Source organism: Micropterus dolomieu, linkage group LG17 (genome assembly GCF_021292245.1).
Source record: "Micropterus dolomieu isolate WLL.071019.BEF.003 ecotype Adirondacks linkage group LG17, ASM2129224v1, whole genome shotgun sequence".
Classification (NCBI taxonomy): domain Eukaryota; kingdom Metazoa; phylum Chordata; class Actinopteri; order Centrarchiformes; family Centrarchidae; genus Micropterus; species Micropterus dolomieu.
In genome coordinates, this window is record NC_060166.1 from 27,260,962 (window position 1) to 27,282,168 (window position 21,207).

General features: G+C 42.2%; 1 protein-coding gene and 1 long non-coding RNA gene across 3 annotated transcripts in view; one reads left to right on the forward strand and one right to left on the reverse strand.

Moving 5' to 3' along the window:
• The window catches only part of LOC123986381, a 44,598-nt gene that overhangs the window by 8,811 nt on the left and 14,580 nt on the right, over positions 1-21,207 (reverse strand). The window lies entirely within an intron of this gene.
• Positions 1,176-21,133, forward strand: zbtb16b (zinc finger and BTB domain containing 16b). The gene is made up of 7 exons (XM_046074599.1): positions 1,176-1,270; positions 2,418-3,689; positions 6,223-6,320; positions 8,597-8,683; positions 16,088-16,258; positions 17,360-17,527; positions 18,538-21,133. Exons 2-7 carry the CDS (start codon positions 2,512-2,514, stop codon positions 18,765-18,767), a joined length of 1,932 nt encoding a protein of 643 aa, XP_045930555.1. The 5' UTR covers positions 1,176-1,270; positions 2,418-2,511; the 3' UTR covers positions 18,768-21,133.

The window sequence follows — 21,207 nt, forward strand, 5'->3', positions numbered from 1 at the left end:
GTCAACATTAAGGGAAAAAAAGAACAAAATCAGTAAGTATTTATCCACCAGAATGTGATTCTTGTCAGTGTGGAACATAAAATTTAAACTTTGTGCTGAGAAAAAACAATTACAGAAAAGTAGTTGAACAGTCAACAAATATTTGAAAAATGTTCAAGACTTAGGGGGAGGGGTGCATCGGGTGGACAAAAATTCTTGACCTCAGCTGACCACATAGTGTCTTAAAGCACTAGGTCACCAGGATGCCACAGCCTCAGTATTTCTAAAATCTAGTCTACGAGGCGGTCATCTAGCAATCATTTGTTGAAATGTCAAACGTTTAAAAATGGCTGCAGTAGGAGAATAAAAGTTGACTTTCAACATCTGGATACTCTCCGGTTAGACACAGGTTTGAGTTAAGTGATGTCTCTCTTGCTCCCTTCCCCCCTCTTGCTCAGCATTGTTTGCACACCAAAGAGACACTCCCACATTTTTGGTTGACTTAAAGAGTTTCTAAACATTTCCATTCCCTCTATTTTCTAGATAGATTTTGTGTCAGTACTAGCAGAAGAAATGTATACATTTGATCTTTAAAACTGAACCCACCTGTGAGGTCAACTGAATTTTCTGTTATCATCCAGTAACTTTGTATCCAAATGAAGGTAAGCAAGGCAACTTATACACACATACTCAAGACTTGACAAGTTGGTCTTGAGGCAGACAACCTACACCAAGGAAGTTCCTCTCTTTCTATGTGATAAACATATAATGCGTCTTTTGCTTAAAGATTTGTATTTAGAAAAGATTTCTGTAATTGCTAAATATATGCACTTTTTACACATTGTTGCCATATTCTGCCATTACACTAATTTAAAATTTTTTGTTATTTCCAACACAAAGAGCAATTAACGCTACATAACATCATAGTGTGTAACATTATTGACACCAAGGTCTGTCACTTTAACTTGAAAGTCTTAATCTGACTATAATACCAAGATCTGGCTAACCAAATTTTAAATACCATAAAATCCCTGCGTTTGTTTTTCTTCCTGGCTATTCCTGACAATAACACCCCAAGTTATAATCAAATCCTGTTATTTCAACACGTGGTAGTCAAGAGTTTTATTTTGAATGTTCTACTCGGAAGTCTCGATTTTCCCCTGCTGGTTTGACTGTCGTGGCTGGGTGATGATTTGCTTACTTGGAGCAGGACTGAGTTTGGAGCGGGTACTGTGAAATGTGTAACCATGATGTTGCCAGGATAATCAGCGGAGGACGTTAGGAGACAGAGGTAAGAACAACTGACAGCCGCCACTTTTATTATTTCTGATGATAATTTCAGACTGGTGATTCCGCTCCGATTTACTACTTTTCTGTCTCACACTCATTTTAACATTAAGATTTTAAATAATGCCAGCGTTGTGGAGGGTTGTTAGAATTTCGTTTCACAGCAGACGTGTGGAAGTTTGGCAGCAGTCTGATTTAGGATTTTACAAACTTGATTAAGCTCCGACTGTATCGAAAACTGTTCCGTTTACCGAAGGATCACTGGACTATTTTGGACCAATTGGGTTTTTTATTTTCGGACAGGACGCGTTCCCTCAAACACCGTGCAGACAGTAAATAGAGAGTGCTAATTTATCGCAATGTGTTTGGATAATAAAGGTGGATTTGTGCGTCTGCACCTGATGCGCTCTGATGTTGCGGTTAGTTGGGGATGCAGCCTGTCAGCATCACTCGAGGTGCTGCTGAGTGGTCCGACAATACTAATCATCATACAGAGCCTTATCATCACTCACACTGTCATTTAGGTATTTAAATGTAGTGAAAAACACGCGTATCCGTGCCAGGGCTGCGCTACATTTCCATGCTTTCATCAAGTGGATAGTTTTATAACTTATTTAGGGATTTTTAGCAGACTTAATTGTCTTTAACACATCTAATCACGAACGTGCGCAGCCTAAATGAACTAATCAGCCCTTCAAGGCGTTTGTTAATAGCAGGCCTACCTGTTGAGGGCATGGGTGGGTGTGTGTGTGTGTGTGTGTGTGTGTGTGTGTGTGTGCGCGCGCGCGCCGAGCTTGATAAATTAAACCGTCACCTCTCAGTATGCAGACGTTATTACAGCGACGTGACCGCTATCAGCGAGACCTCAGACTAATCACCTGCAATGGAAACTGTTGCTTTGCGCCTATCGACCTGTTGTCTGTCTTTGGTCCTTAATTAAAATAAACATGTGGGGTACATGAAATAAAAACCTCAGAATATATAAAATCTCAGAATATACTTGAGATAGCATATATATGTATATATATATATATATATAAAGCGATCACTGGATGAAAGCATCACTGGAGTATAATTAACTGGCTTTTACATCACATTGTAAGCCAGACAGGCACTAATGATCCTCTACCCTCCCACTCCTCCCAAAACAGACCTACAACCAGCTGAAGGCAAGTGAAGCAGGCAGGACAGTCACACCTCATGCGTGGGCTCAGCAAAGGTCCGAGTGGATAGGGTCTGACAAACATGGGTGTGCTCCAGCTCCACAATCCAACTCACCCCAGCACGCTTCTGCAGAGGGCCAATCAGATGCGCCTGACCGGCACCTTGTGTGATGTCATCATCACGGTGGACGGCCAGGAGTTCCCGGCGCACCGCACCGTCCTGGCTTGCACCAGCAAAATGTTTGAGATCTTGTTCCACCGCAGCAGCTTGCGCTACGCCCTGGACTTCCTGTCCCCCAAGACCTTCCAGCAGATCCTTGAGTACGCCTATACCGCCTCGCTCCAGGCCACGGCCGAGGATCTGGATGACCTGCTGTATGCCGCTGAGATCCTGGAGATCGAGTACCTGGAGGAGCAGTGCCTGAAGGTGCTGGAGACCATCCAGGCGGAGGAGAGCGAGGAGGTGGCAGTGAGGAATCACAGCTCTGGAGACCACAGTGACCACAGCCGGGCCAGGCACTGGAGGCACATGTTGATGTCCAAGAAGCATTCCATACAGGATGGACCCAACCGCACCACTCCCACTGCTCTACACCACCTGGCGCTGTACCACATGACGGAGAGGAGCTCTCCAGGTCCAGAGCCCGAGGCGGCTTCTGAATTGAGCCCCAAGCTGGACACAGAGGTTGACATGGAGAGTTCCCAGCAGCCCCAGTGTCGCAGTGCAGAGTTATCCCAGGCATCATCCCTGGATCCTGCCAGAAGTATAAAATCCGAGAGCATGCAGGTGGATGATGCCAACGGCTGCGAGGGCAGGTCCTCCAGCACCGGGGAGGGAAGCTGCATGTCAGACCAGCCTAGAGACGAGGGCCCAGGGACACCCCTGAGAGGCAGTGTGATCACCAGCGCTCGAGAGCTGCACACAGGCCCTGAAGATGGAGGACAAGTGGTGGGGAACTCTCTTGACTGTTTACCCGGGATCTCCGAGAAACATCTGGCCTCCATATACTCTGTGCCCTCCAACCACACAGGGGAGGGGATCCTGCCAGTGTCCGTTTCAGTGGCCCCGTCCCTGGGCATGCCGCTGGACCCAAGGGCCTACAGCGGCCTGCTGCACCAAGGCTTGCTGCACAGGGAGCTCCTCAGCAGGCTGGGCCAATTTGCAGCAGGGATGAGGCACGAGGGCCAGGCTCAAGGCCAGCAGTGTTGTGGCGAGTGTGGGCTTCAGCTGCACAGCAGGCAGGCCATGGAGCAGCACAGGTGATGTGTACAAAACATCCACAAACACAACACTTCTTTCACTCTCCTGCTGCATTACAGGATCTTTTAAATCTATTTTTAGTATCTTAAGTAATGGAAAATGAAACAATGAAAATTTGTATCCAGTCCGGGTGCAAAATATAATAATCACTTGTTAAAGCCCAAGGAAAGAGGGCATAGTTTTAGTGTCTTTGCTGAAAAACAACACTGCTACACTCACTGCGCAACATTTTTAATGACAAATGTGTTGGGTCTAATAAAAGATGTGCATGTGAGCTTGTGCGGTATGATGAATGTAAGCTTAAGTAGTTAATTATGCTGTTAGAAAAAGCATTGGACACATGTCTCTTGAATTGAATGGTTTCTTGGGCTTCAGGATTTTTTCACCCCCCATCATGTTAAAATACTAAGAGAATTAAAAGCTGGAAGGAGCAACAGCAAAAATGTTAATTTATTCTCAGGGACACCTGCACTAATGTCTTAACAGTGAGATGTCTCGGGAAGGTTTGAATCGGATCTTTGTGAGGGATTAGATATAAAGAGGCCTTGGTGTCACATAACGCTGTTATTTACAAAGCCTTATTTTCTAAATTCTGTTTGATTATTTGTGCAGAAGTGTGCCTCACACAACAGGCTGTCTCCCAGGCTATTTGATATGCATTCCTTTGCATCAGCAGAGAGGAGCCTCTCAGCAGGAACCGGGCTGGACGCTTCAGCTAGATGACGGATAACTTCTGCTTCACAACTCGCTCTGTTGTTTTTTGTTCATTTCTCCCTTATTTACAAGCTTGTCAGTTTAGATTTTCTCATCTTACACAAAAAGTTAAAGACTAGCTCAGTGACAACTCTCATTAATTTGACTGCAGATGTTTATAAGTATGCGTGCTGGCCAATGTTTGACTCATCACTAATCATTAGAAACAAGACAATCTGTGAGCCAAAAGTCCTAATATGCAGCTAAGCCATGATTAGGATCACAGTCTCTGCCCATCAGCGCCTGTGGCTGACATTTCAGCCTCGTGCCACTCCAGAGTTGTGTTGAAACCGCCCAGTGAAACAGAGCATCCTGTGGGATAGTTAGTGATGCGTGTTTCTTACTCATGGAGACAGGCGGATGTCCGCAGGTTGAAGGAGTTGCATTGGTGGCACTGCTTGAGGATGTAATAAAGTTGCTATAGGTCTGTAACCAGGTCACTGAGCACATACCTGGTCTGCAGGATTGACATTTTGTAGTGCTGTTAAAGAATTGTCTGAAAAACTACATAAATTTGTTATTAAATTTTTTTTCAGTAGTCCCAGTAGAATAAAGCAGCATTTAGCATTCCAAAATCAAAAATATGCAATACTATTATTATTATTATTATTATGGTGACATTAAAACCACAGTATTCTAGGTATATTCTGTGTGTTTGAAGACAACAAATGTTTTTAGTATTCTTAAATTAATCAACTTAAAATTAGTTATTGCCATTGTGTCCTTGGAATAAGAATTAAAGGAATTAAAATAATGCTTTTATATTTTTAAGGTATTTTGCCTTTTTAAATATGCTTTGGCGTGTTTTATGTCTTTATAATAATAGAGAGGAGACAGGAAATGAAGAGAGTGAGGACGGGGAATAAAATGCAACAAATATTCCTGGCTGGACTCAAACTCACAACATTGGGAGCACCTTAAACCCCTCGTCCACCAGGATGCGTCACGTTTTTGCCTTTTATGAAATACTTAACAGCGGAGAGAAAAAAGAGAATGCATACACAGTCATATGGTTGAGTACCGGGCTGCTGGGCCATCAGGATACCCATAATCTAAAAGTCTCAATTAATGTTAAAGTAAAATCATCTTCAAAAGTCAGTCAAATCTTCAAACTTACAACACAAAGCCAAAAAAATGGTAATGTTCCTGAGCTCCAAAAGGATTAAAATGTCAAAGTTGATTTCATGTGTGCTAAAATTCCGTCTCAGGATTCAGTGTGACCACAGAGTGTGTTTCTCTGCTGTTAGCGGGGTGATATAAGGATAACAGTACAGATGCCTTGCATGCTTGGATGTGTGTGTGATATGATATGATAGGTTTTGCTGCCGGCGGAGCTTCAGCGAATCATCTTCTTTTCATTGCAGTTACAGGAGAAGTGTGTGTGTGTATGTGTGCGCGCATGTTATGTTGTGGTGTGAGTGTGTGTGCATGTGCTTGGTGTGTGTGTGTGTGTGCGTGCCCACTGTCTTGCAATGCTGCCGGGTGGAGGCACGCGTATGTCTGCACTCTGAAATTAGCCAGATATCCTATTGTCTGTGTTCTTTTAGCATTCATGCGTTGTGATTCACAACTCCAAGGGCCTCTTACACTAATGATGTTGCATTCAGTGAGGGATTCTTGCCGGAATTAAAACATGCTCCTCTTGTTACGAGGACAATGATGCTTCTGGGTTTGGGAGACCTTACAGAAAAAAAGGCGCAGAAACGAGATACTTTTATTATCACAAGTGTGTTCTCGCTCTCTGTTAACACGCTCACATTAGTGTTTGTCTTTCCACAGGAGGCTGCACAACGAGGAGAAGGGCCATGGCTGTGAATACTGTGGCAAACACTTCCAGGACAGCATGCGGCTAAGGATGCACATGCTGTCTCACACAGGTACTTAGTAACTCTCACACTCTCATCTCAGAGTATTCAGTGCTTATGAAGCCTCTTGATAGTGCGGCCTTTCAAATGCACCTGTTCATACTACAACCCCGCCCCCCCTCCTCTTCCTTCTACCAGTTACTGCTGCGCTGAATACTTGGATCATGCTTTCTTTTCCATGCTTAGGTCTGTGTACCTCTCCCTCCCTTTCCTCTCTTCTCCTCTCTCTAGTCTCTCTCCCCGTTTGAATCGTTTCTGTGTTTTTTCGGAGACTTTGGCAGCTCGCCAGCTCTGCCCCTTCTGAGTGATGACATCATCAGCTGCCGGCAGGCCTGGGTGTTCTGCCAGTGTTCCGAAGCGTGTGTGATGGCTCGCTCGCAGATGTGTGTCCAGGAACACACTGTACCCAAATGCAGACTTAATCAGACCTGACTGCTCTCCCAGCTACTTTATCCAAAATAGAGAAAGAGGAGCAGCGGACCGGGGGGGGGGGGGGGGGGGGGGGATCAGGGACTAAAAATGAAACTAAAACAGAAACCTCAGTTGGAATATGTGTATAGACAAGGCGAGGTCCCTGTCCTCTCCGCCTGCTCTCTGAGGATTGTTCAGGAATGAAATACTGCTGACAGATGAGAGAGAATCTGCTTCTTTAAACTTCACCTGAGTCGTCCCTTTTTCTTCTTCTATAGCCTCTGCCTAACCCTAAACATGCATATTGTCTTGCATTACTCTCAGACCTCGCTCTTTGATTTTCAATTCACAGTGACATCTACAACATCGGCACCTTTCACCTAATTTGGATTTTTGCATAAACTCTCCCCCATCCCAATGTGTCAACCCATAATACTACAAAAATAAAAAAAAGAGATGTGGATCTCATTTCTTTGTCACTGTGTATTTCGGTATAGCAGCCTTAGATCCCGCTGGTTGCTAAGGAGCGAGTGCTCCACTGCTCTAATGGGCTGATTTGGTATTCAGCTCGATGCTGGCTCTTATTTTGGTATGCCAGACAAAGTGTTTTGATGGAGGACGATTGCAGCCGCGTCTGGAGACAGTTTGATGGTTTATGGATGAGAGCACACTCCGTGCCTTTGACTGCACAAGACAATGCACTATGTTCTCTTCTTCCCTTATCACACAATCTCACACAACACAACACACCACACTGGACAGCGTCACACAACATCAGGATCTACAACATTGCTCTAGTGTTACTACTATATAAGACTGCTCTCTACCAAGTTTTTATTTTTGTTCCGTGTCACAAAACGCACCGTTCCGAAACAGTAACAGTTTGTTTTCAAAAATTGTTGTTTTTAGAAATGAACAGATTGGGGCTTTTTGTTATTTGTGTGAAGCAATGGGAACAGTGGCACAGTGTCTGCGTATAGAGGCATCGTAATAGTTGAAAGAGGACCACATTTAGGCTGTAGCGCTCAGAGTTCCCAAAGCTTGTGGGTGTTTTAATGAGTCATTTTAACTTCATTTAAAGCCAGCTGAGCAGAAAATAGATCAGTGAATGAGCCCTGGGCCAGTATGGATCTGCAACCGATTTACATCTCTGTGAGAGCCAACCCACATCCAAACAGCTGTGTGTGTGCAGCTGAGAGAGAGAGAATGTGTGCGTGCATATCTGTCCTATGTGTCTGTCTGTGCAGGTGTGAGGTGAGTGCAGAACAAGGATTGAACATTTCTGCAAGCGGTATGCATACTTGTCTTTTTCATGTCTTCATCAGAATAGACAAGGGCATTCCAAAGGTGAACTGGGAACTGTAGTTACAGTGTATGCGATGGGATTTGGGGTGTTGACTCTGAACTGTTTTTTTTTGATAAAAGGGATGTGCCGTAGGCGGGAAGCGTCTGCTGTAGAGAGAACACCCAGTCCTTCTGTGGCCTCTCAGGCAGACAGTCTGCTCACTGTTCAGAGACTGATAACAGGGCACGGTAAATAAAACTCTTCAGCTCGGCTCTTTTTTGTCAAGAAGAAGGGCCGTTGCACCCTGTCTGGTGCTTTTGTTTGTCCTGAGTTGTGTTTTTATGGCGCTTTCCTCTGCTCCATTGTACTCCGCACATTTGCTTCCTTGTGTTAACACCTGAAAAGCACAAGTGTGTGACAAGCGAGGCTCTTTGGTGACTTTTGAAATAGGACGCTTTTGTTCCTCCCTTGTTGCTTTTCCCACAGTTCTCTATAAATGCTAAATTAACTGACTTACTCTACAATTACAAACACACGTTTGTGTTTCCTGTCTGATCAAGATACCTTCTTATAAATTTGATTTTATCTACAGCTCCTGCAGAGGCGCTGGTGTGTGATCAGTGTGGAGCAACATTCTCCTCTGAGGATGCTCTGGAAGCCCACAGGCAAACACACACAGGTACTTTTACAAACATGTGCATGCACCAATACACCCACCCACCCACCCACCCACAATACACACACAATACACACACAATACACACACAATACACACACAGTGTTTAACATGGACAGCATGCATTGAGCTGTCAAGTAAGCCGTGACTACGGGACTTGTGATCATGGGTCTAAACTTGCCTGTCATGCTGGCTGGGTTAAACTGTTCCTGTCATGATGCTCCATAATTTATCAACAGGGAGGTGGGAGGCCCTCTCATATATCACCCACTAATATCTCTTGGCATCCAGACCCACTGCATGCCACTTTGCCACCAGTAGCTTTACAGCAGCAGCATTACAGTTACACAGACATACTATCCTCCTGCCTGAGTGTGCCTGTGTTATTTACCTTACACTCGCACGCTCAACCAGATGAACACCTCTTGTTTTTCAATAATCTCAAATCAAGAACATGTTTGTATCACAACCTTTTCTTTCCCAGTGAATGTCTGGCGTCAACAATTGGCATCACAATGATTTAAACATTTTTAATGTTTTTTTTGTTTTGTTTTGGCTGCACAAACCTGGATGGTGATTTGTGAATTGCAATCTGGACTCTTAGAGGTTGAAACAACCTGCCTGGGGAGCTGATGTCGTTTTCATCTTTTAAATCAATTCTTAAAGCACACATTCCCAGACTTCTTTATTATCAGCAGCAAGCAAGCAAACTTTACCTATATGGCAAGTGTTTTATAGGAAGAGGAAAATGGAGACAATAGACAGAGAAGACAATATATAACCTAATTAATAGAAACTATTTGTATTACTATTATCAATGTTGTAATTTATATAGTGCCAATTCACAACAGTTATCTCACAGCGCTTTTTATATAGAGCAGGTCTAGACCTTATTCTGTGATATTCTCAAGAGTGTAATTACTTTTGGTGTCACTTTAATATTAGATCAGCATTATAAAGGTTTTTTAAGTTGTCAATAACAACCTTAATAATGGTTAAGAAGTAATTAATTAATACTTTCTCTATCAACTTAAATTTGATCACCCTGAAGGGAAATGCACTCAGGTGAAACAAAACACACCGACATAATAAAACATAATGGAATACATAAAACAAATGGTAAATCTCAAAAAACTAACATAAAACAATGCACATCAATGTATCAGTAATAATGCATAAAAAAGAAAAAAAAATATATAATGGAAATTTAGTATTTCCCAGGTGGTGTTTGTTGTATTTTTACCTTTTTTGGTTGTTGTATATTCTCTGACAATGTGGCTTGCTTTGTGTTTAATCAGGAAGGAACCTCCTATGAATTGTTTGACCCCTGACACCTTCTAATAGAAAGCTTAAAAAACCTGAGTAAATAAAAGCCTTGCAGGTTATAGTAGAGCTAAAACGATTAGTCAATCAATCAGCAAATATTTTGATAATCAATAACTGCTTCCAGCTTCTCAAATGTTAATATTTGCTGGATTTCTTGGCCTTCTACTATAATAAAATGAACATCTTTGGGTTTGTGGACTGTTTGTTGGACAAAACAAGCATTTTGAACACATCATCATTTTGTGATGGACACTTTTTACTATTGTCTGACATTTTAGACAGCAAATGATTAATAAAGAAATGAATTGGTAGATCGCAAATGAAAAAAATTGTCGGCTAAAGTGGACAACCTATGACCCAGTTTTTCCCACTCCCCATGTTAGACAAACACCAACTAACATGATCAGTTAAATATGAACTCAACCTGGCGAGCTCTGTATTATAACAGCTCAATACTGATCTTTAAAGCACTGAAACTAGTTTGTTGTCATTGATAAAATTATTGACGACTTATAAAGACTTTTTAAGTACACCTTGTAGTGAAGTGGCACTTTACTCTTGAATATTATCCCATTTGCTCGAAGCGAGGTCGACTTAACAACACGCGTTTGACTCAAACCTCTCCAACTGTGGAAAAAAAAAAGCTGTTGTTGAGAGACGGTACATATGCCTGACAGTGTCTGAATCCACACCTTTTCTGCTACTGTCAGAGAAAGGTGATAACCCTCTCAGGAGCTTTGGCATGTAACTGTAACTCCAGGTGGCACACACAGTATGAATACTTAATGGATGTGGACATGGAGGGGTGTTAACGATGCCCAGAAGTTTCTACCCTCATCTCCCCAAGTTGTAAACATCCAGAGCTCAATTTCAGCTTGGCAGTGTATTCAGAGCAGGGTACAGGAGGGCATTACTCTCTCATTTTGTCATGATCTCAGCTTGGTCTGCTGTGACGCGTGACCCTTTTTACTCTCACAGCCTACACCGAATTGAGCTACAGGTAATGTAATCAGCTGTGTTGAGGTTATGTGGGGAAATCATGACATTGCTCCAACGCAATACAAAGATTTGCATTTAAAAATTATTACCTGGGGTCTTTCAGTGCCGACGGTGCAGCCTTGGCTTTAATTTGCCATGTGGCATAACCAGTGAGCCAAATGAGTTTCCTCTTAGCAGATTGACACTTGTCATACCTCAGCAGCTGCAACACTGCTTTCCACCTACTCTGGAGGGAAATACTACTTTTGGGGGACCTTACTTCAGAGCAATTTGGCAACACTAGCAACAGTGAAAGACTCTATAACCATTTTGATATGTCAGAGGTGAATGGCTGTGGGTTGCTGAAGTTAGAGATCAAAAGGGAGGAAGGGTTGTGGGGGCGGAGTGGACTGTGGGAAGGGAAGGGGGTAGGGGGGTATGTGAGGACTTCCTGAGGGCAAGGAAGGATTGCTGCTGGTGTTGGATGCCAGGACTGAGAGGAAAACAACATCATGTGCTGCTGTTTACTCCTCACCACAGCACTGTCATAGTCTCCTCTGACCTACTTGTCAGTGCCCAAAATAAAAGAATGGATCTGTCTCCGAATTGCTCTCACAACAAAGGGGTTTGTTTCATCAGAGTAAGTCAAGGCTCTGGGGCACCAAGCTTTCAATTTTGGAAAACCCAAGACTGTAGCTTATCTACAGCACGCACAGAAATCGACTGTATATGCTTCAAACCATGCTGGCTGGACATTTTGCCACCTTGCCTTAAAGGCAAAGGCCACAAGAGTGCCACCTTTGTGTACGCACAGCAGCTGTACACATTACAGGCTGCTTCATCAAGTGAATAATATTACCTTCTGTCCGAGCACTAATTAACAGTCCTGTAGTCCATTCAGATACAGCCCGGGCATTATAATGCAGACCTCTTAATGCAAACCTTTTTATCTTGCCTAATTGCGTGTCCATCATCATATTGCACCCTCTTGTTAATACCCAGTTGTAATTCATACAAGCCTTAAATTGAATTGAACTGTGCTCTGTTTGGCCATTGTACCCCCAGAGTTTATTTTTGATGACTGACTGTCATGATAAGCCAAGTGGCGCCCTGTCATTTCTCGTAGAATAAAATATAGTACATAGAGAAAATATTGTAAACATTCTACGAAGCAAGGCGAATGAAACAGTGTGTGACCTCAATGAACCGGTCCATGGAATGGTGGTTAAACACGAGCAACGTATCTCTTGTTGCATTAATTATTAAGTCGTTTGTTCCTCACTCGGGTAGATTAGCAGTCTACTGATGAGCGCCCGGGGTTGTTTAAGGTACTGTAGTGTTTGTGTGTGTGCTTCTTGAGCTGCTACATCTACAAGGAGCGGTCTGCACAAATACATAGCATGAACGCGCATCATGTGAAGTCTAGCACATAATGTATCCTGCATGAGCATGTATGTTTAACTGGGTCAGTGAGACACCAGACAGTGAAGATACACTGCACAGAGCAGGGCCTTACGACATTGTTTTTAATGTCTTCATATTGCACACTCTAGCTGGTGGACATGATCAGCCACGATGTAATATTGTAAATTGTGAAATCTGTGAAATTCCTTCCTTTTAATAGCAGCAGCAGCAGCATCTGTTTAGCTTTGACTTGGCCCGCATTCACAATTTATCAAAACAAATACCTTAATAGATCAAATTATGCAACCATTTATTTAAATAATGCCAATTATTTGCTAAATTACCATTAGAGTTAAATGTTTTATGTTCATGTATTTCAGCAAATATAAAAGACAAATAATTCACAAATCAATCAGTTTAATTGGTGGGCTCTGACACTAAAGTTGAGATTAACACAGAAGAGATGATACAGATTTGCGGTCGTCACTGAATACAATCTCTTGTTCAATTTGCAGTGGGTTTACTCCCAGATTCTCAGGGTGGGAAAACTTTTGTTTGCCGCTTGAAAAGAAACAGGCTGCGCTTATTTGTGAATGAAGGGATTAGCTTGAACACTTCACCCCAACAAGGACCATGATCCTATCTGGTTGCCTAGACACATGGTTTTGTTTCTTAGGCAGCGTGAGAGCGTGGCTGGCTCCCACCTCAGTTGGACTGAATAAGTGGCAGATGTATGAAGGCAGACCATGTTAAATCACATGAGCCTACACATGGTCTTACTGGAGATATGCTGAAATAACATACATAACAACCTCAAACCGTCCTGAAGCACCAACCTAATGCATTAGACAAGCAGCTCAGTCATATAATGCACACAGTAAATGTTTATATGTTCTGCATTATAGCAGAATTTCTTGAAAGTAAATCATTATTCCCACTGTTCAGGCTCCCTCCCACTAAACACAATGCTCAGTCAACTCTCTGGACTTTGAGGAATACCATTGATTACATGGTATTTAGCCCATTGAGGGCCAAGGGTCAGGGGTCATCCTGTGCCTTAAAGCCCAAATCCCAAGCCCATTGTCTGGTTAAGGGTGAGAAAGCAGGGGGCAATGACTGCCAACTTTAGGGCTTATTCTCTCAAAGAAGCTCCTCTGCACTTATTACCAAAGCTTACTGGAAAACTCTACAACTGCAAATCCTTTTTGTTTGAAAAGTTAACAGAGCGCAGCGAGGCGAAATGCCATCACGAACACATACAAACACTTCCTTGCCTCCGAAGGTTTTTGTTTACACTTCAAGATATTATTTGTTATTTTTATTTTCAGCGTCTGTTGCGCAGAATAAAACCGAAAACGACTGCTGAGCTGTTGTCACCGTGTGTCAACCTGAGATCAAGAGTGAGATTCTTGTGACAGAATATTTGTCATATTTTTTTACTCAAGTTTCAGTATTGTTGGTGACAGAAGGATCAGGATATACATCTGTAAGAGTCTGCCAGTGTGTCAGGGAGTAATGCTTTACCTCTATAAAGAAGCTGGGATGCTAAACAGACAGAACAGAACAAAGTATGCAGGCTGCACTGAAACAAGCATTTCCAATATATGATAGTTAATAAGACAGAGTGGAGAAAGGATGATTAAAGCAGCTCTGAAGTGTCTACAAGGTGGATAATAGGTTATTTAGTTGGTTGAGGGCTCTGCTCTGCCTGCAAACCTGGACACATTGGAACAGAAATCACTCCCCCTGCTGGCTGCAGCAAATATTACAAAATAAACTGGTTAAAGTGGATCAAGGCTCCACATCACGGGTCACACAGAGACTGCATTTTGTGCTTCTTCAATGTCTTTAGCCATATTTAGATAGATCATTATCCAGACTCCACTGTTGCACAGTGCACAGTGATCTGGCTTTAGTTAGGTATGGCTAAGGCAGAAAGTGAAATTGTTAGACAGTGGATTTCCTGTATGGTCAGCGGATAAGGAGAATGGGGAGGGTGCAGAGGCGTTGAGAATGGAGGGTCTTTTGTCTTCAACTAAAATATTGTGATCCGTGGGTGAGAAAGGGCCTTGGTCATTAGTCGACAGCATAAAGACAGGGACTGTAGGAGCTGCGTGAGGAGCCTATGACTAATGGGCTTGGTCAATGAGGGCCTGAACCTCATTGTGTGCCCTTTGTGCTAAAGTCCACAGGCTAAAGCCTCTGAACAGGTGCAGTTCATTCCACCGGATCGCCTCCCTGCAGGATTGTTAAAGATCAGGGAATGTCTTTCATCCTGTCTTCTTTCTGTTAATCATTACGAATGATCATTTCCATTAGTGCCGTTTTGGTGGGGGAATTTCAAAAGTAGGTTAAAAAAAAAGAACCACCATAATTTCAAAGAAGAGGCTTTGTGCTTCTATGCCAAATTGTACTTATCCGTGAAATGTGAAGTCTAAAAAAGCGTCTTTGTTTGAGTAAATTGTGATCCGTGGATTAGTAAACAATACGCAGTGAATGTTTTTGATTTATCCCTGAAAATGTGAATTTGCTTGATTTGTTTCTTTTTCTTTCTACGTTAAACAGGCATGTCTGTTAACTTGATAGAACCTAAAGCAAGTGTCTGACACTCTTCCCTCTTAGTATGAGTGTGCTGTATCCCTTTCCCTGCGTTAATTCCAATTTAATTGCCAGTTGCCTCAAGGCACTTCAATAACAGTAACAAATGATTTGATTTAGTGGACCTCATCAGACTGCATTTTAAATGCGACACAGCAACCCCACTTGAATTCCAATGAAGTGCTGGCACAGTCCTCTGTTTACTAATGATCCTCCGCTGGAGATGTCTGATTGAATCTGAGTCAGGAGCAATGGGACCTGCTAGCATTGTAAATGATCTGCAACCTGAGCAGACAGAGAAATAAGGACCTCATAATCTCACATTAAAGCCTCACTCTCCAGGACATGCACATTATGTCCAATGCAGCTGATTAACTAGTCCCTCAGTCTTACCACACATATGAATTTGCATCGATGTGAATGCCAGAATGGATTTGAGTGCTGGCATACACAGCCTGTAGATCAAGTGTTGACTGTATGACAGCCAATGGATCTTCTTCACATAGCCATTTTGACTTGAGCTACCCTGCCAGCGACTCCCTATCTGTATTCCTCTCCACACTCTGTGCAACAGGAAAGCAGCCCCAAAGAGATGCCAGGTCACACACAGGATTAAACTGGATTGTGTTTTTTCCTGCAGTCCTGCCTTTAATGGCTTGATATCACTACTTAACATTCTGCACAGAGCGCATAGTGTAGGCATCATTTAGGGTGGAGCTACTATCAGCCGCTCTTTGAGCACAGAGACAGAGGACTTCACAGGCTAGAGCAGACTCCTGATGGGGAATGAAGAGAATAATTACACATCTAACACACCAGGAAAGAGGCATTGATTGTGTGATTGGCATGCTGTGCATTGTGTGGGAAATTCTTAAAGAAAACAATGACTTTCATGGTTTAAAATAGAAAGTATAAAGACTCACAGTTGAAAGTGCCTCTGGGCTTTTAGGGGAGTTAGTTTAGGTAGAGGCACTTGCTCTTTGAAAGAAGCTTTTCCCTCAGAGGACTCGCACAAAGTTGAAGTGACCCAGTTTCCCCACTTAAGGCCCTGTCTGTGTATGGTACTGAAATAACTGTGTCTGTGTCTTGTGCGTTCTCCAGGGACTGACATGGCGGTGTTCTGTCTGCTGTGTGCAAAGCGCTTCCAGACCCAGAAGGCCCTGCAGCAGCACATGGAGGTCCATACAGGCATGCACAGCTACATCTGTAGCCACTGCGAGCGCCCCTTCCCCAGTCACACTACCCTCAAAAGACACTTGCGCTCGCACACGGGTAAGAGACGGATCATTTGCACCATCATCGCTGTCTATGGTGTTATCACCTGTCGTAAAACACAAGCATGTGGTGTCAAACACGTGCATATGTTGGCAAAGAGACCAAGGCGGCAGTATTTATTTTTGTATATGGGTTAATTTCCTTAGGTTACTGGCTTTAAGGTTTTAGTCAATTTGCATGCATCCTCTCCCACCCTCCTTTTCCCTTCTCTGTAAGATGACTCACCTCTCTGATGACAGCACTGTACCGTTATGGCCGGTGCATATTTTGGGCAATTTCATCCTGTTTATATTTTGGTTTCTTAGACAGCCTTTGGGCTTCTGCAATTCACGGCTGTCAGTTCTAGTGTGGTTCACCCAAAATGATAGAGGAAACCCAAATAAATATTGAAGGAAAAGCAAATGGAAATGACTTGTCTGTGTGTTCTACCGAGGGTGAGTCTTAGTGCCGCAGGAGACGGAGAGATATTTACTGAAAAGATGTCCCCCTTTCTTCTTTTACCTTAAATAACACTCCCAACTGTCACAACGGCTTGATGTCTAGACAGGAGAAATACATAATTGATGTGAAGAGACAGAAGTGAAGGGAGTTTTGGCCATGGCAGCGTATCTTGTTTGTATGCCATTCTGCTTGGAAGTAACATTTTGTAAATGTCATCTGCTCCACAGTGGGGTGGGGGATTGGGGAGAATCGGCCTGTAATGAGGAGAGCAATGTATCCTCTGACTTGGCTGTTGCTGTGGACACTGAGATAATGAGGCACATAGGTCATTGGAGATGAGTCAAATCCTCAGCCTAGGAGAGAAATAGATTAACTACAGTATAGAGAACAGAGCAACACATGCCTGGAGGACTTTTATTAGCTATTAGTAGACAGCCAAGAGGAGTGGCCTCGTGGCATAACATTAGCAACGTCTGAAAGCACATTATTTCTCTGCTTGATATGCATGTGCAGAAGGGGCTCTGTGAATATTTGACCTATGCAGCTACATATGCGCCATACCATGTCATGCCCAAGATAGTTAGCCTTTAATGTAATCTCACACTAAAGGGCTGTGTTGGTGTTGTGGCTGCTGTGGTGACACGACTATGTTTACAGGCGATCACCCGTTTGAGTGTGAATTCTGCGGGAGCTGTTTCAGAGACGACGGCACGCTGAGGGGCCATAAACGCATCCACACAGGAGAGAAGCCTTATGAGTGCAACGGCTGTGGGAAGAGGTTCAGCCTCAAACACCAGCTAGAAACGCACTACCGTGTACATACAGGTGAGAGTTCAGAGATGAAAACACACTCTGATGTAAAGGTGAGCAGGGTCTTCATGGTATTTTGGTGCTGCTAACAGGGGTAATTTTGTACCATTACTCAATATCTTTAAAATTAAAAAAAAGGTCAACACTGGTAATACTGTATTTTTTTTTTTGTCAACCCACAAAACCCACAATGAACGGATCCTACTGACAAATATTGTCTATGCAGCCAAACTCGAATATAGCTTATTCCCCAAAACACATAAATAAGCCACACTGTTGCACTACATGACATGTCCTTTTATTATGATGAACACTGTAATTTATTTTGACACATTCCCACATAAACCATCCTGCTGCAGAAAAACTCACTAATATATTATTAATATATTATTTTAATATATAGTATATTAATAACTTTACTCCTATTTCAGTAAAGTAAGCTAAAAACTACATTGAACAGCTGTTTTAGAAAATGACATCTATATTTTTGACCCATTTATAAAGATTCAACATATTTACTTAGAACAAATTGGCTTGAGGCCGAGTGCCAGAGACAGGGTAGGGAAGTTAGAAAGACTCAGTTATACAAATAAATGTATGTTTTGGTCTTTTCATGGGACTGTTGACAATAAGAAATGTCTTTTATACTATTTGTAGCGTCCTACAAAACTAGATTATTTTTTATTAAAAAAGGTGCATAAAGGGCATTAAAATTTGTATTGAAATTGAGACCTCAAGTTTCAAGTTACATTTTACTGACAGCTATCTGATTCCTCGCTGAGGACAGAGAAAACTCTTGTCGTGTTTGCGGTGAATGATGCTGACTGGCCAATATCTAATATCAAACTGAAGGCAAACCGATATAGGTCTAATCCTTGAGCACAGATACTCACACCACGCACGCACGCGCACACACACAACCACAACAAGTACAGTGGACTCAAATAGAGGTGAATCCAGTTTCACCTGGCAGGCCCTCTGGCTCTGGCTCTACAAGGTTAATGCTGTTTTGTTGAATTTTTCAGGTGAGAAGCCATTCGAGTGTAAGCTGTGTCACCAACGGTCCAGAGACTACTCGGCTATGATCAAGCACCTGCGCACTCACAACGGAGCGTCTCCATACCAGTGCACCATCTGCCAGGACTTCTGCCCGAGCCTGGCCGCAATGCAGAAGCACATGAAGGGCCACAAACCGGAGGACGTGCCGGCAGACTGGAGGATAGAAAAGACTTACCTGTACGTCTGTTACGTCTGAGCAGGACTTGGACCCCACCCACAGTCTGACACACACACAATCACACAGAAATTGTCACTGTTGGGTCAAAACCTCGTAACTCCAGTGTTGCTGATTTTTCATGCAGAAAGATTACATGTTTCTCTATAGGTTGAAAAAAATGTGGACTCTTTTTAGAAAAACTGTGTCATGTGAAGTTGTCATTCTGGGAGATACAAGGTTTTTACATGACAACAGAGACCCGCTAGCACGAGTACAAATGTGTGTACCCTAGGGCTGTAACTAATGATTAGTTTCATTGTCAATTAGATTATTTTTACTAAGTGATCGTTTAGTCTGAGAAATGTCAGGAAACATTTCAAATAACTAGTTTTGGTCGACTGACAGTCAAGTCCAAAGAGATTCTGTTTAGAATCAAATAAAACAGAGAAAAGTGGCAAATTGTCACATTTTGAGAAGCAGGAAACCATAAATATTGAGCATTTTCCCGAAAAATGACTTAAACAATCAATTGAGTATCAACATTGTTGACAGTTAAGTTTCCTGACAACTTTTTGTTTCAGCCCTAGTGCACACAAACATACAAGGACACATTCTCTCTCCCTCACACACAGTTTTGATATTAACTGTATCTCTAATGGATCCACTGTAGTGAAAAATCAATGCCACAACGGCTGCGACTGCTGACCTGTGTGTGTAGCAGGAGCTTTTTGATTGATTGCTAAACCATCAGGCAACCTGAGACATCTTCAATGATTGTGCAGTAGATGTTGAAAATAATTCCACAAAGACTCGATTGGCTGAACTTTGCAACAGTTTCTCTCCTAAATTCCTTTGACTTCTCTGTTTGTTTGTTTTTTGTTTTTTTTGTTGGATTTTTATTTTGAAGTTGTTTATTTTCTGCATGTTTTACTTGAATGGCTGCCACGTTTTGACCTCATATGCTTGATCTCTTTAATTGCCTTGTCTTTCTTGCAGTGGGTGTTTTTGTTTCAAGGTAGCTGGCTTACAATTTGAGTTTCTCTTGCAATGTAATAGGTTGTACTATTTATATGTTGTTTATTTGTTACCAAATATGTGCTGGTTTTCATCACACAGTCGGTGTCTCTTGGGATGATTTCTAGTAGAGCGAGCTCTACCTCTACTGAATTTTCACCGTTTGTTTTGAACCTACTGCAAACTATTCATCAGTAGTTTTAATTTTGTAACAAATGCATCATAATTTAAAATGGTCAAACAGTGTAAAAAAAATGCAACAGCCTCAACATGGCTTTTACGTGTAGTTTTTTATCATGAACTATATATAGATGTCTTATAAAATCAACAAATCAGAATTTTCTAGGAGAAAATTGAAGAAAACATGAAGTTGAAGAAGTTTTTTTTTATTTTTACAAAACATGAAAAGAAAATTCTGACATTGAATCACTAGGAGCAGGTAATCGTCAGTTGTAGTGTAGCTGTAATGTACAAACTGTCATGGTATGTTATTCCCTTATGTGAGCCTAACACAGGCCTTATAGATTTAAACATGTTGTATTTTTGTATTACAGTAATTTGCTATCTGTTTACATTTGGTATGATTTGAAAAACATCTTAATGTGTGTGTTTTATAAGTCTCTGATTTGATTAAGATCCCTCCCTTGTGCCTCTTTTATAAGTAGAGCATTGATGTGCTTGAGTACATGGGTCTGTGCTATTGGTAGTTGTTTCTGGGTGTTTGTTTATTGTTACTTAATTAAAGATAGACTGCCATGTATCCACTCTGTCTGAACATTGAAACTGGAAGCAACATACTGTGATAGTGGCTGATAGTTTGAGACAAGTGTGTACTTTTACATCAGAATAGCTTGGAACTTGCATCAATTTGTTCCCTTCAAAGTGACAATGGACTGAGATCTTTGGATGAAAACAGTGTGTATAGCAAATCTTGGCATCTGTGGGCATTAATGCCTTCTTAAGTAGCCAGCAACACTCAGTGCCATGAAAACACACATTCACTGTATCTATTTTACATGAACATGCACTATAAATGGATTTCCTTGGTGGACCAAAAGAAATAGAGCACTTTTGTTTGAAAAGGGTTTTTTCTTTGATCTTTCTATGTTGTGATAATGCAGATGTCCTTTTATTTGATGTGTCCTAGAAGGATGTGATTAGCATTGTTTAGATTATGTCAATGTCTGTCTACCTCAGGGCCAGATCAAAGCTCGACCTGGTATCCAATCAGGGTTGTTCTTCTTGCCATGTGTGCAGTAAAATCCCTCTTCATTACAGCTTTGTAACACAGTGTGTGAAAGTGTTTTCTCAGTGTGGATTCAGGCACAACTCTGTATGCGTCGGTGTTCGGTGGCATGGTTAAAAAAAGAATAAAACAAGTTACTATTTTATGCATCTTGTCTCATTTGCCTGTGTGGTTCCCAACCTTTTTTGTCTGTTGCCCCCCCCCCCCCCCCCCCCCCCC